The following is a 14,339-nucleotide window of genomic DNA, read 5'->3' on the forward strand; positions in this document are numbered from 1 at the left end:
GAATTGAAACCTCGACCCCCTGTGTACCAGGCGAGGTAGTTAACATCTCCTAGAAAAACGTGGCACCCCCAAAGTAAAGCACGTATGTTGAACTGTTTTTGTACCGTACGTAGCCAGCCGTTCTAATCAGAGGTGCAGGGGAAGGACAATCAATCTTGATTTGAAGCTCTCGCGACTGCAGGAATCCATAACTCTTTGGTTCTTTCGGTAAAGTCACGTAGGTAGAAATGTATTTTATTTCATTAAACTAATATGTATTTTATTTCATTAAACTAATATGTATTTCAGGCTTTGAATATTGGGATTCCAAAACAAATTAATATACAAAAACAAAAATTGGGGCGCCACGGTGGCTAGATGTTAACTACCTCGCCTGGTGTACAGGAGGTCGTGGGTTCGATCCCGACCCTGATGCCTGCTGCTGTATATTTGGAGTTTGCGGTGTCTAAATTTTGATTTAAAGCTTTCGTGACTGCAAGGATTCATCTTTTTTGGTTCTTTCGGTAAAGTCACGTAGAATGAGAATTTTATTGTGTTATTTTATTTTGCAGTGTCTCTCTCATCATCATCACGGTGGCTCGGAGATGTTAACGACCTTGCCTGGTATACAGGAGGTCGTGGGTTCGATCCCGACCCTGATGCCTGCTGCTGTATATTTGGAGTTTGCGTGTCTCTCTCTCTCATCATCATCACGGTGGCTAGGAGATGTTAACTACCTCGCCTGGTGTACAGGAGGTCGTGGGTTCGATCCCGACCCTGATGCCTGCTGCTGTATATTTGGAGTTTGCGGTGTCTTCTTTCTCTCTCCCCGTGGTTGCGTAGATTTTTTGTCCGGGACCTCCGGTCTTTCCCTCCACATCACTCGTTGAGAGTATTTGTGCTGCTATAAATGTCCACGTGATGATAGGCCACATCGTGGAGCTATCGCTTGTGGCCAGGTCGCGTCTGAAAAACGGCCGTATGGCTCAGTGGGCCTCGCCCGGTAAAATAGAAAGTTTAGTTTTTGGATGGGTCTCAGCGAGTATGGGTCTCTATGGTTCCATACGAGTCTGTGGATCTCGGGGGGGGGCTCCGTGGGTCTGTATAGGTCTATGGATCTCTACGAGTCTGTAGAAACATGCCTTTAGTGTATTTGCATACCCGTCAACCCCTTATCAGTGCCCTACCTTACCACTGACCAATTCAGATGGTCACCCCGTGCCCCTTACAAATCTCAACGTTCATCTTACAAAGGCCCATCACAAGGGAGAAACATAAACAAAGACGTATTTTTTTGGCCCGTAGTGAAACGGCTGTACGCCGTATGGACCTGAAAACTCAATTTCCCTGCACAAGAATACGGAGTAAACTGTACGGGGGTTCACCCCGTATGCATTTGGCTGCTACAGATTTCCACGCGGTAACGATAAGCCACTTCCGTTGAGCTAGAGCATTTGTGATGGCCAGGTCGCTTCTGAAAAAGAAAGCCAGTTAACCAGGTAAAAAAAAAAAGTGGAGCCGTTTGGTTAGCTGGTAGCGACGGCTGCATCGACGGTGGGGGAAATCGTTTCGCGGGGGCGCACCGCTCACCGGTTATGCCGTAGATGTTGTCCCCACCGTTGCGCTGAGTGTGTCCCATGGACAGGGCGAGACCCTTCTTGAAACTCGACGGCAGGGTCAGAGACTTCTGACTGCAGGCAATCAACGGAGCGGGGGTGGGTGGGGGAGTACGGAATGAACGGATGAATGAAATCGCATCACGGCCCTGGCTTACGATTCGTCAAACTCGTGAACGGCATCTCTTACGAAAGACCCGAAGCAGAAGATCCCCCTGGGGTTTGATTTTGCACGAGGCTGCTCACGGTCCACTCTAAAACGCACCGACTGCGCAGACCATGGCGGCACAGCAGTAGATGCGGGTGATGCCCGATGCACGGATGGAACACTTAAAACTCTCCAGTAGTAGCAGTAGTGGTGGTGGTGGTGGTGCGACTGTGGTCATCAAGAACAGAGAGTGGACGCAGTGCCCGCCGATCCACAAATACGAAGGAGACATCACGGCGGCGATGATGATGATGATACAACTCCACTGGCTCCTTGACGTGGTTGTCTGGCTTGACCGACATGAATGTGAAATTGTTAATTGTTGGCTCCGCATCTACGTCAGCAGTGGTACGAAAGAAGAATGAGAAGTGTCAGAGATTCATCTTGTTTGGTTCTTTCGGTAAAGTCACGTAGAATGAGAATAAAATAATAAAATTACACAATAAAATTCTCACGACGTTTCGGCCACAACGCAAGCGGCCGTCTTCAGGTGAAAGGAACAGACCTGTCGGGACGACAGAGCTGAAGACGGCCGCTTGCGTTGTGGCCGAAACGTCGTGAGAATTTGATTGTGTTATTTTATTATTTTATTCTCATTCTACGTGACTTTACCGAAAGAACCAAAGAAGATTCATCCTTGCAGTCACGAAAGCTTTAAATCGAAATTTAAGTGTTTTTTTTTCGGTAAAGTCAACGTAGGTAAAACAAAAAAATGAAAACAACCAAATTAAATCACGACGTTTCGGAGGCAACACAAGCTTCCGTCTTCAGGTGGAACAGTCACAGCAAAATAGCTGTATCAAGTGAAGAGAGCTCTAAGACACCCGAGATTATATACAGGTTAAGGTGGGGTGGGGGAGGAGCCAGGAAGGGCCGTGGGGGGTGGGCTAAGTTAAGCCGCATTTTGTTATGCTGCAGGGGGTTCGGGGGAAGTGATGGCGAGCTGTACTCGAAAACGGGCTCAACCCTCTGGAAGAAATGGAAATGGCTGTACAACAAGGCAGCTAAAGTTTGACTTGGTTGATGACATCCTTCCAATGGTTGCTCAACAAACCTGCGAGTGAGCGAGTGCTTGGGGTGCGCAATTCCCCATTTCGCGTGGCAGTAGACGCGTTCCTGTCAAAGGTTCTCGCGTTTAAGCGATGAATTACAGTCCACCGACCTCCGTACCCATACTGGACGTCTGTGAAAAGGAGCTTCATAGCTCATCGGATTTCTCCTGCAGTCGAAATAAAGATTCCGATTCTGACTGCTTCCCGAGTTCGATTCCCGCTCACGGCCGACACCGGTGACGATGATCTGAACCGGTCCCGGGCCTCCCCTAGGTCGACTCGGCCTCAAATGAGTGCCTGGTGCGGTGTGTGATCATTGCCGCTAGCAAGACCCCGGGCGTGGTGCTGGCCACCCACCCCCTCGTGTGCCGTGCCGGCCTTCATAGGCGCTGCTCACTAACAGCACTTGCCCCTACAGTCTGTGAAGGCAATGAGGGGGATCTTTGTCTTTGTGCTGATGCAGGCAGTACATACTATGACAAGCTGTTCAGTAAGTACTGTTGCAGTCAGGACTGTGCATGTGTGTGCCGAGGCAGGCAGTAAGTACTGTGACAGGTTGGGGCCGAGTGTGTGCTCAGGTAGGCAGTACGTACTGTCACAAGCTGGATCAGTAAGTACTGTGGCAGTCGGCGCTGTGTGTGTGTGCTCAGGTAGGCAGTACGTACTGTGGCAGTCGGCTCTGTGTGTGTGTGCTCAGGTAGGCAGTACGTACTGTGGCAGTCGGCTCTGTGTGTGTGTGCTCAGGTAGGCAGTACGTACTGTGGCAGTTGGCTCTGTGTGTGTGTGTGCTCAGGTAGGCAGTACGTACTGTGACAGTCGGCTCTGTGTGTGTGTGTGCTCAGGTAGGCAGTACGTACTGTGACAGTCGGCTCTGTGTGTGTGTGTGCTCAGGTAGGCAGTACGTACTGTGGCAGTCGGCTCTGTGTGTGTGTGCTCAGGTAGGCAGTACGTACTGTGACAGTCGGCTCTGTGTGTGTGTGCTCAGGTAGGCAGTACGTACTGTGGCAGTCGGCTCTGTGTGTGTGTGCTCAGGTAGGCAGTACGTACTGTGGCTGTTGGCTCTGTGTGTGTGTGCTCAGGTAGGCAGTACGTACTGTGGCAGGTTGGGGCTGAGTGTGTGCTCAGGTAGGCAGTACGTACTGTGGCAGTCGGCTCTGTGTGTGTGTGCTCAGGTAGGCAGTACGTACTGTGGCTGTCAGCTCTGTGTGTGTGCTCAGGTAGGCAGTACGCACTGTGGCAGGTTGGGGTGAGGTGTCGACTGCTGTAGGAGTGCCGCCGATACCGCCGCTGTGGCCTCGCTCGTCGTCCCCATGGCCACCTCCTTCCTCGCGGGAGCCGGCACGACCTTGGGAACCCGGCCCATGCGGTACCAGATCCGCATCCCGTTGGTCTCCCTGGGCAACGGAGAACACGGGGGTCACCGTCATCAGCGTCACCGTTAAAATCGTTGTCATCGTCACGATCATCATGACCGCCGTCATCGTCATGGCCGTCGTCATCGCCATGCAAATGAAACTAAACTCTTGTTTATTTTAGCAGCTAAGGCCCACTGAGCTGTGTGGCTCTCTTTCAAAAGCGACCTGGGCTATCACAAATTACAGAGCAACAAAATGGCTCATCACGTGTGACGATGACGACGATGTACCCCGCGATGACGACGATGATGATGTACCCCGTGATGACGACGATGTACCCCGTGATGACGACGATGATGATGTAAATTTTGATTTAAAGCTTTCGTGACTGCAGTAATTCATATTCTTAGTTTTTTCGGTAAAGTCACGTTGAAGAGAAACAACAAAATAACAAACGTTTGAGTTATGGTCGAAACGTCGTGAGAATTTTTTATTGTTTTATATATATTTTGTTATTTTGTTGTTTCTCTTCAACGTGACTTTACCGAAAAAACTAAGAATAAAAAAGATGATGATGTACCCCGTGATGGCGATGACGACGATGTACCCACAATGACTACGATGTACCCCGCGATGACGACGATGTACCCCGCGATGGCGATGACTACGATGTACCCCGTGATGGCGACGATGTACCCCGCGATGACGACGATGGCGACGATGTACCCCGTGATGGCGACGATGTACCCCGCGATGACGACGATGTACCCCGCGATGGCGACGATGTACCCCGTGATGGCGACGATGTACCCCGCGATGACGACGATGGCGACGATGTACCCCGCGATGACGACGATGTACCCCGCGATGGCGACGATGTACCCCGTGATGGCGACGATGTACCCCGCGATGGCGACGATGTACCCCGCGATGGCGACGATGTACCCCGTGATGGCGACGATGTACCCCGCGATGGCGACGATGTACCCCGTGATGGCGACGATGTACCCCGTGATGGCGACGATGTACCCCGTGATGGCGACGATGGTAATGATGGGGACAATGACGGTGACGATGATGGTTTGGATGATGGAGAGGATGATGGCGACGATGTATCCCGTGATGGCGATGATGATGACGATGATGTACCCCGTGATGGCGACGATGACGATGTTCACCGTGATGGCGACGATGACGATGTCCCCTGTGATGGCGACGATGATGATGTTCACCGTGATGGAGACAATGACGATGTGTCGCGTGATGGTGACGATGACGATGTTCCCTGTGATGGCGACGATGACGATGTCCCCCGTGATGGTGACGATGATGATGTTCCCTGTGATGGTGACGATGATGATGTTCCCTGTGATGGCGACGATAATGATGTCCCCCGTGATGGTGACGATAATGATGTCCCCTGTGATGGCGACGATGACGATGTCCCCCGTGATGGTGACAATGATGATGTCCCCCGTGATGGTGACGATCATGATGTCCCCCGTGATGGTGACGATGATGATGTTCCCTGTGATGGCGACGATGACGATGTCCCCCGTGATGGTGACGATGATGATGTTCCCTGTGATGGTGACGATGACGATGTCCCCCGTGATGGTGACGATGATGATGTTCCCTGTGATGGTGACGATGATGATGTTCCCTGTGATGGCGACGATAATGATGTCCCCCGTGATGGTGACGATGATGATGTCCCCCGTGATGGTGACGATGATGATGTCCCCCGTGATGGTGACGATGATGATGTTCACCGTGATGGCGACGATGACGATGTCCCCCGTGATGGTGACGATGATGATGTTCCCCGTGATGGTGACGATGATGATGTTCCCCGTGATGGTGACGATGATGATGTTCCCCGTGATGGTGACGATGATGATGTCCCCCGTGATGGTGACGATGATGATGTTCCCCGTGATGACGATGATGACGATGTTCACCGTGATGACGACGATGACTTTGTCCACCGTGATGGCGACGATGGCGACACTCACCCGATGCAGGTGTACTGTGACGGGATCTGCTTCGGCTTGCCGCTCACGATGATGTCCGTGATGGCCGCCTCCGTGGACTCGCGAGGGATGAGCTGGACGCACAGACGCTTCTTCTTCAGCGCTGGCTCATCTGTCGCACAAAGACAAAGGTCCCCCGCCGTGTAGCCTTCAACAGACCCTAGGAGCAAGTGCTGTTAAGCGAGCAGCGAGCACCTATGAAGGCCGGCACGGCGGACGAGGGGGTGGGAGGCCGGCACCACGCCTGGCCGTCTTTGTCTCACTACTACACACTATACCACTATACTAAACTGAAAACGAATTTCGTTAAAATTACTTTTTGCGTTTACTTTTACGTCCTTCCCCCGCACCTCCGATTAGCACGGTTGGCTACGTACGTTGCATAAGCAGTTCAACATACGTACATGCATATACATGTTATATACGTATATTGCTGAACTTCTTTTGCACGTACATATATGTATGTATGATGTTGAACTTCTTTTTTCGTAACCGTACGTAGCCAACCATGCTAATCGGAGGTACTCATTTGAGTACCGGGTGCGAAGTGGCTTATCACGTGTAGACTACACTCGGCGGCAGCATAGCCATACAGCAAAACAAAATTGGCAGCATACTTAAAAATGAATCTTGAGACTCAGTGAGGCTTTCCTAGGTAAAAACAAGGTGCACAATAATAAATATTTTTGTAAGTTGTGCGTGTGTGTGTGTGCGCAGTGTTTAGCAGTGGGGAGCGGTAGTATAAGCGGTTAGCGGGCTACGCTAGGAACCCGGCAAACCTCATTCAATTCCCGCTCACGGCCAACGACTCGGCCTTAAATGGGCACCTGGTGCGGGTGTGTTAACATCGCCATTAGGGAGACAAAGGCGGCCGGGCGTGGTGCTGGCCACCCAGCCCCCTCGTGTGCCGTGCTGCCCTTCATTCTAGGCGCCCGCTAACCAGCGCCTGCCCCAACAGTCTGTTAAGGCTATAGGGAGGATCTTTGCATTAACCACATATACTTGTGGTGAACATGCAGAAAAAAACACACATGCCCTGATATTATGTCTTCGAAACTGCAGACACGATTCCTTGCAAAAGGTCGTAGTTGTTTTAACAGCTTAACACAACTGTGTTATTGCCAAAAAGGGTAAAACCTATTCTTACATCTTGACAATGACAAGGGGGGGTCCCCCCCCCCCCACAATCCACACACGGTGGGTATAAACATTGGCGCAGATTATCGTGCGTTCTATAAAACACGCTGCCTGCGTATACATCACCCTGTTCTCCGTGGATGTTTCGGATGACATTCGAAAGAACCAAAGAGTATGGATCATTGCAGTCACGAAAATTTAAAATCTAGAATTAACTACCTCTACGGGGAGGAATTCCACTTATCTGTTAGAGTTTTTAACAGGCAACGAGACAAGAAGTCACAGCTAATCGAGACGCTAACCTTCCTCAAGAGATGCCGCTCTCTACTCGTCACAGTAAGTTTGCTGCGGCTGTTGCCACCTGATAACGGAAGCTTGTGTTGCCTCCGAAACGTCGTGATTTGATTAACTTTATTTTTTTATTTAAAGCTTTCGTGACTGCAGTAATTCATATTCTTAGTTTTTTCGGTAAAGTCACGTTGAAGAGAAACAACAAAATAATAATATATATATAAAACAATAAAAAAATTCTCACGACGTTTCGACCATAACTCAAACGGTCATCTTCAGGTGTGTTGGTTTGCATAAATTGATTTTTAAACGGCGCATTTATTTATTTATAAAAGACGTTAGCGTCACGTGCAGCGATTTGGCAGTTTACCCAGGACTAGTCCATCTATATTTTGGAAAGAGGAGGGGGGAGATGAATTTTTTTATAATGTATGCAACACACCTGAAGATGACCGTTTGAGTTATGGTCGAAACGTCGTGAGAATTTTTTATTGTTTTATATATATTTTATTATTTTGTTGTTTCTCTTCAACGTGACTTTACCGAAAAAACTAAGAATATTTATTTTTTTATGTTTACCTACGTGACTTTACCGAAAGAACCAAAGCGTATGGACATTCCGGCTTGTGTGCAAAACAACATTCTGTCATCAAAACGTACTGCAACGTACCCTTCTTCAACTATGCGTCTTTATTTCCTCCCACTAAAGCAGCTGCCGCTGGGAGCTTGCTATCAAAACATATCATTTACAATCTGAAAGAGATACATTTGTTTTAAAAAAAAAAAAACTCTCCGAGAAGAAGATCACCGGACAGCAATCTGCCAAAAACGTGGGTGGAACCGATGTCTCGCGCACACACGACGATTGTTCAAGCCCAACTCACTTGTGTCCAGCGTCTCGGACAGGGCAAAGAATCCTTGGGGCAGCGTCTCCTTCTCTCCGAGGAGCTTCAGATCGGCCAACACGTTACTTGGGTAACCCTGACGACGACAACGACGAAATTAAAGGTGCGCACGCACGCACACACACGTCCGTGGAGAAAAAAAAATGGTTGCGTGGGCTCAGCGGTGGACCGGGTGGCACGCTAAGGACAAAAACGCAAAAAAAAAAATCGAGCAAAAAAAAACCTCAGAAGCCCGGCGGACAGAGGGCGCGCGTGGGACTGTTTGGCAAGCGGCGTCCGCCAAACAATGACCCGGAACCACCAGTGGACAGCAGCAAGAAGAGTTCACGCGATCGCCATCGCAACAGGCCACACACGTCTGGCGAACAACGGTCCTCCGCTGACTCCGCGCGTGATCAACGAATGAGTTCACACGCGCGCACACACGCGACCATAATCAGCACCATCATCGAAGTCACCAACATCGTCGTCGTCGTCGTCATCGTCGTCACCACCATGTTGCACAAGGCGGATGAGTTCGGCAGTGCCACCTAAAATGGACAAATTCTACCATCTATATTAATAATGTATTCACTCTCAGAGAGGGGGAGATTGGCTTGGAGAGAGAGAGGGGTATGTACGTTGAACTTCTTTTTCACCCTACCTAAGAGAACCGTGCTAAATCGGGCATGCATGGAGTAAGGAACGCACAATTATGTTTATAAGATACTGATGTTGCACGGTGCTTTCGTTATACCAACTGCTGGAATGGTAAACTACGTCCACAGCCAAATTTTGTGCCATGTCTTTTTTGTGGTGCGTGTGCCATCATCAGTGGTGACCGGGCCTCTATGTGAGTCATTGGTGACCGGGGATGAGACCCATCCAGTTGAATCACAACTTAGTCTATGCGAGTCTACGGGTCTCTATACGAGTCTCAGGGTCTCTATGTGAGTCTTTGAGTCTCTATGTGAGTCTATGGGTCTCTATGCGAGTCTCAGGGTCTCTATGTGAGTCTTTGAGTCTCTATGTGAGTCTATGGGTCTCTATGCGAGTCTACGGGTCTCTATGTGAGTCTACGGGTCTCTATGTGAATCTATGGGTCTCTATGCGAGTATACGGGTCCTCTGTGCGAGTCTACGTGTCTCTATGCGAGTCCATGTGTCTCTATGCGAGTCTACGGGTCTCTATGTGAGTCTACGGGTCTCTATGCGAGTCTACGTGTCTCTATGCGAGTCTACGGGTCTCTATGCGAGTCTACGGCTCTCTACTCTGTGAGTCTACGAGTCTCTATGTGAGTAAGTCATTGGTGAGCAGGCTGAGATCATCAACTCACTACACTTAATCAAAATGGCCGGCTGACTCCCGGATTCGAACCACGGCGGCGAGATGTTGACTACCTCGCCTGGTGTACAGGAGGTCGTGGGTTCAATCTCGACCCTGATGCCTGCTGCTGTATATTTGGAGTTTAAACGTTCTCCCCGTGGTCTCGTGGATTTTTCTCCGGGTCCTCCGGTTTTTCCCCTCCACGTTTAGAATGAACGTCGCGCGTTTATCGGAATATTTGGCTGCCGCTCCACATCCGCACACGACGAAGACGACGATGAGCCCACTTCGTTGGAGCTATCGTTCGTGATACAGCCGCGTCGCTTATCGAAAAGACCTTCATCGCAGCTCAGCGGGGGGCCTCATCCGATAAAATAAAATAAAATAGTAAACAAAAAATCTTCAGCACGTCATTTACAACCCAGGATTTTAGTGGCGCGTGCTCAGCGACTCCTGACCTCCGACACGCCCGGCCACCTCGGGGTCGGGCCGACGGCTATTGGCCGAGACCACTCGCTCTTTTAGATTTGAAGCTTTCGTGACTGCAAGGATCCACACTCTTTGGTTCTCTTCGGTAAAGTCACGTAGGTAAAAAAATAAAACAACAAGCGGCCTGATGAAGGCCGCTTGTGTTGTGGCCGAAACGTCGTGATTTTTTGTTGTTTTATTTTTTACACAACGTGACTTTACCGAATAGAACCAGAGAGTACCACTCGCTCTCTTCGCCGCGGCCTCTTGTAACGCCACTGCGAGGTTCTGGTGATCGAAGGGGAAGCCGTCGTTCTCAGGGTCAGGTGGGGGCGGTGGGGGGGTGGGCAAGCCTCATCCCGACACCGGAGGTCTCAGATTATCGCCGTGACGTCTCGCGCGCGGGGGGAACGACCGAACCCGATGCGGAGCCGCAGAGCCAAGACGAACGCCTCGGGGTAGCAGTCGATCATTTTTTTTTGTGCTTTCACGTTGCAGGCCTTTTCGACGACCCAAAATCATGGTTTGTAATTTTGCGTTTCTTTCTGGTTAGTTCGGCGTGTTAATAAATGCGTGCGGTAAATCCCTCCGCCACTCCGGCACGGCCAATTAATAAAGGTGTCACGTGAAAAACGCGAAACTAGTAAAAACATTTTTTTTAATATATATAATGACCAGGTCAGGCCCGCTGGAGCTAAATAGCTCTTTTTCAGAAGTGACGTGGCTATCACAAATGATAGCTCAACGAAGGGGCTGATCATCACCACGTGGAAATTTGTAGCGGCCCAATACTCTGGACGCGTGATTTTGATCCTAAATGCGGAGGAAAAAAAATCAGTGGACCCGGAGAAAAATCCACACGATGTCAGTGTTGGATTCAAACCCACAACCTCCTGTATACCAGGCGAGGTAGTGTGGGTATATACTCCCACCTCTTCTTCCGTGACGTGGCATGGAAGAGTAGGCCAAATGCCCTCCAGAGGGAGCTCTCACCTTGAGCTCCTCCTCGACTGGCGGAGGCCTCTTCCGCCAGCGGTGGTGCCAGTGAGCAATCACAGGGGCTGTGCCTTTACCTTTTATTTTGATCATTTTTAAAATTATTCTATTTTTATTTTCTTATTATTTTTTTACTTTACGAAAGATGAAGGCGGTCGGCTGTGACGCGTCTCCGATTTCTGGTCTCGTCTCTCGAGAGATTATTTATTGAAAGGGGCCGAAACATTATCCTGCACAGAGACACGAAGTCCACGCTTTTGAAACGGCCAATTGTTTCTGCCGTGACGCCCTTCACTCACACCACCACACACACACGCACGCACGCACGGGCGGTTGTCCGACACAGGGTGTGATTAAAGAGCGCCATCCGTATGTGTGTTGTGTGCGGGCGCGCGTGTGAACACACACCGGGGGAGGGTGAGGGCAGGGGGGGGGGAGTGGTGGTGCAGCGGTTAGCGCGCTGCGCTACGAACCCGGCCGCCCGAGTTCGATTCCCGTTCATGGCGAATACCGCCGATGACAATTACCTGAACCGGTTCTGGGCCTCCCCCTAGGTTGACTCGGCCTCAAATGAGTACCTGGCGTGGTAGTGTAAACCTCACCGCTGGGGAGACCGTCGGCCGGGCGTGGTGCTGGCCACCCACCGCCTCGTGCGCCGTTGCCGGCCTTCACAGGTGCTCGCTAACAGCACTTGCCCCAACAGTCTGTCACAGGCTATGGGGGAGGGGTTGTTGTCTTTGCGTGCGAGTGCTCACGTTGCTGTGAGGGCGGAGGCGCGTGTAGCACAGGTAACGGCTCGTCTTTGCACGGAACAGTCCGTCTTTCCACAGGTCTGCGTCGGAGCCCTCCATCGTGCGAGCGATCTAAGCACAGGGGAGACGGGGAGATAAAAATCACACACACACACACACACAACGCAATAGACAGACACGTTAATACGTGTATGTGTCTATAAATATATGACAAGTACATTGTCGCCGATGCAGGGCATACACAGGGCTCGATTCAAATCTGCAAATGACGAAGCCCATCGCCATAAGAAAAAAATGAGTGCAGGCTGGACAACAAAAAATTATTGAACAACGCGCAGAGATAAGGACGATGGCTTTTGCACATGCTACGCTCATCTGCGCGTTCTGGAATCTTCCTGAACAGACATCTGGGGCAGGCACTGTTTTGCGAGTAGCCGCCGATTAAGGTCACAACAGCAAACGCCATTGTCTCCCTCCCCGTGCTGACATTGAAGCACCATCGCGCCAAGGGATGAATTCATTCAATGTGGAGTCTACCCCGGGGAGGGCCCAGGATCGGTTCGGATATTGGCCGTGAGCGGCAAAGGAACTCGGGTCGGCGGGTTGGTAGGGCGGCGGCGCCAACCGCTGCACTGCTGCCCGCTCCTCACATGCTCTTCGGTTCTATTCGGTAAAGTCACGTAGGTAAAAATAAATAACAAAAATCACGACGTTTTGGCCACAACACAAGTGGCCTTCATCAGGTGAAGGGACCGTGCTGTCACGAGGACAGCGTTGGAGTGAAGACAGCCAAGCCCAGGTCGCGTCCTTTAAGCTGTGTGGGGAGGAAGCAAAACGCTTTGACAAAGGAATTAGCATAAAAACGAGCACGATGTACGTAGGAGGTGCATGGGCCATGACGGACCAGCAGCGGGGGGGGGGAGTAGACTGAGTGGAGTGGGTGGGTGGAGTGGGTGGAGTGAGTGGTCCATCATGGCCCATGCACCTCCTACGTACATCTTGCTCATTTTTATGCTAATTCCTTTGTCAAAGCGTTTTGCTTCCTCCCACAGAGCTTAAAGGACGCGACCTGGGCTTGGCCGTTTTCACTCCAACGCTGTCCTCGTGACAGCACAGTCCCTTCACCTGATGAAGGCCACTTGTGTTGTGGCCGAAACGTCGTGATTTTTGTTATTTTATTTTTTACAGTACGTGACTTTACCGAATAGAACCAAAGAGTATGGATCCTTGCAGTCACGAAAGCTTCAAATCTAGAATTGCTCCTCACATGCCCAACAGACAATGTGTCAACCACAACGGGTCCACAGAATCAATGCTGCGGGAATTGTATACATTCCCACACGAGGCCGTGCCCATCTGGTTGGGTTGTCAAAGAAATACTCGAAAGGGCAACACAGTGACAAGAGGCTCAGTTTGTTGTCCTTTCCTCTCCGCGCACCTCCGATTAGCGCGGTTGGCTATGTATGGCGAGTCAGAAGTTCAACATACACACACACGCACAGAATACGCGTTGTCGCATCACTCCACCTCACTGCATTTGCAGTCAGGCGAAGTCCTCAAACGTCTATCCGTAGCGGAAATATCTACACGTTCCATGCGTTGGTCGGACATGGTCGAGAGCGCTCCACTGGGCAATTTAATGAAACAATCAAGAGGGTGCCACGGTGGTGAGATGTTAACTACCTCGTCTGGTACACAGAAGGTCGTGGATTCGATCCCCACCCTGAAACCTGCTGTATATTTGCTTGCTCTTCTCGTGATCGCGCGGATATTTCTCTGGGTCCTCCGGTTTTTTAATCCTCCACATTTATTTAAAAAATTGCTAAAAATTTCCACATGGCGAGCCACTTTGCTGGGCTATCCACTTGTGGCCAGGTCGCTTATGAAAAAGAGCTACGTAGCTCAGTGGGCCTTACCTGGTAAAATAAAAAAAACAGTTTATAGTTCACAGTTTAAGAAGAGAAAACAGATATTTGATGGGAGACATACCGCCCCCCGCTTACCTCGTCAGTTATTTACAATATTAAAAACGGCGGCTAATCAACATCTTAGGTTAAATCTTGACAAGGCAGAATCGCCGCTCTTATTTCTCATGATCACCACGGTGTTGGGACGTGCCAAGACCTAACGCGACGTTATCGGCCACGCTGCTGGGTCCCGGTGGTGTCTAGTGACGAACGAATCACTTGAAAAAAGAAAAGTGATACAATTAATCACCTTCAAAAGTGACGACCAACTCGTG

At 50.3% G+C, this 14,339-nt stretch overlaps 1 protein-coding gene across 4 annotated transcripts in view; it reads right to left on the minus strand.

The window, feature by feature from the left end:
- Nucleotides 1-14,339, minus strand: part of LOC116955461 (multivesicular body subunit 12B-like) — a 67,375-nt gene that overhangs the window by 10,755 nt on the left and 42,281 nt on the right. For all 4 annotated transcript variants that reach the window (XM_032976557.2, XM_032976554.2, XM_076053015.1 and 1 more), the window contains 5 exons: nt 12,101-12,208; nt 8,556-8,652; nt 6,226-6,355; nt 4,088-4,249; nt 1,570-1,670 (listed from right to left, as the gene is read on the minus strand). In XM_032976557.2, the coding sequence (XP_032832448.1) occupies nt 1,570-1,670; nt 4,088-4,249; nt 6,226-6,355; nt 8,556-8,652; nt 12,101-12,196 (586 nt within the window). In that variant the 5' untranslated portion in view covers nt 12,197-12,208. The remainder of the gene's footprint in view (nt 1-1,569; nt 1,671-4,087; nt 4,250-6,225; nt 6,356-8,555; nt 8,653-12,100; nt 12,209-14,339) is intronic.

The sequence above is a fragment of the Petromyzon marinus genome, chromosome 59, assembly GCF_048934315.1.
Source record: "Petromyzon marinus isolate PM22_M1 ecotype Great Lakes invasive population chromosome 59, UKy_Petmar_22M1.pri1.0, whole genome shotgun sequence".
NCBI classification, from domain to species: Eukaryota; Metazoa; Chordata; class Hyperoartia; order Petromyzontiformes; family Petromyzontidae; genus Petromyzon; species Petromyzon marinus.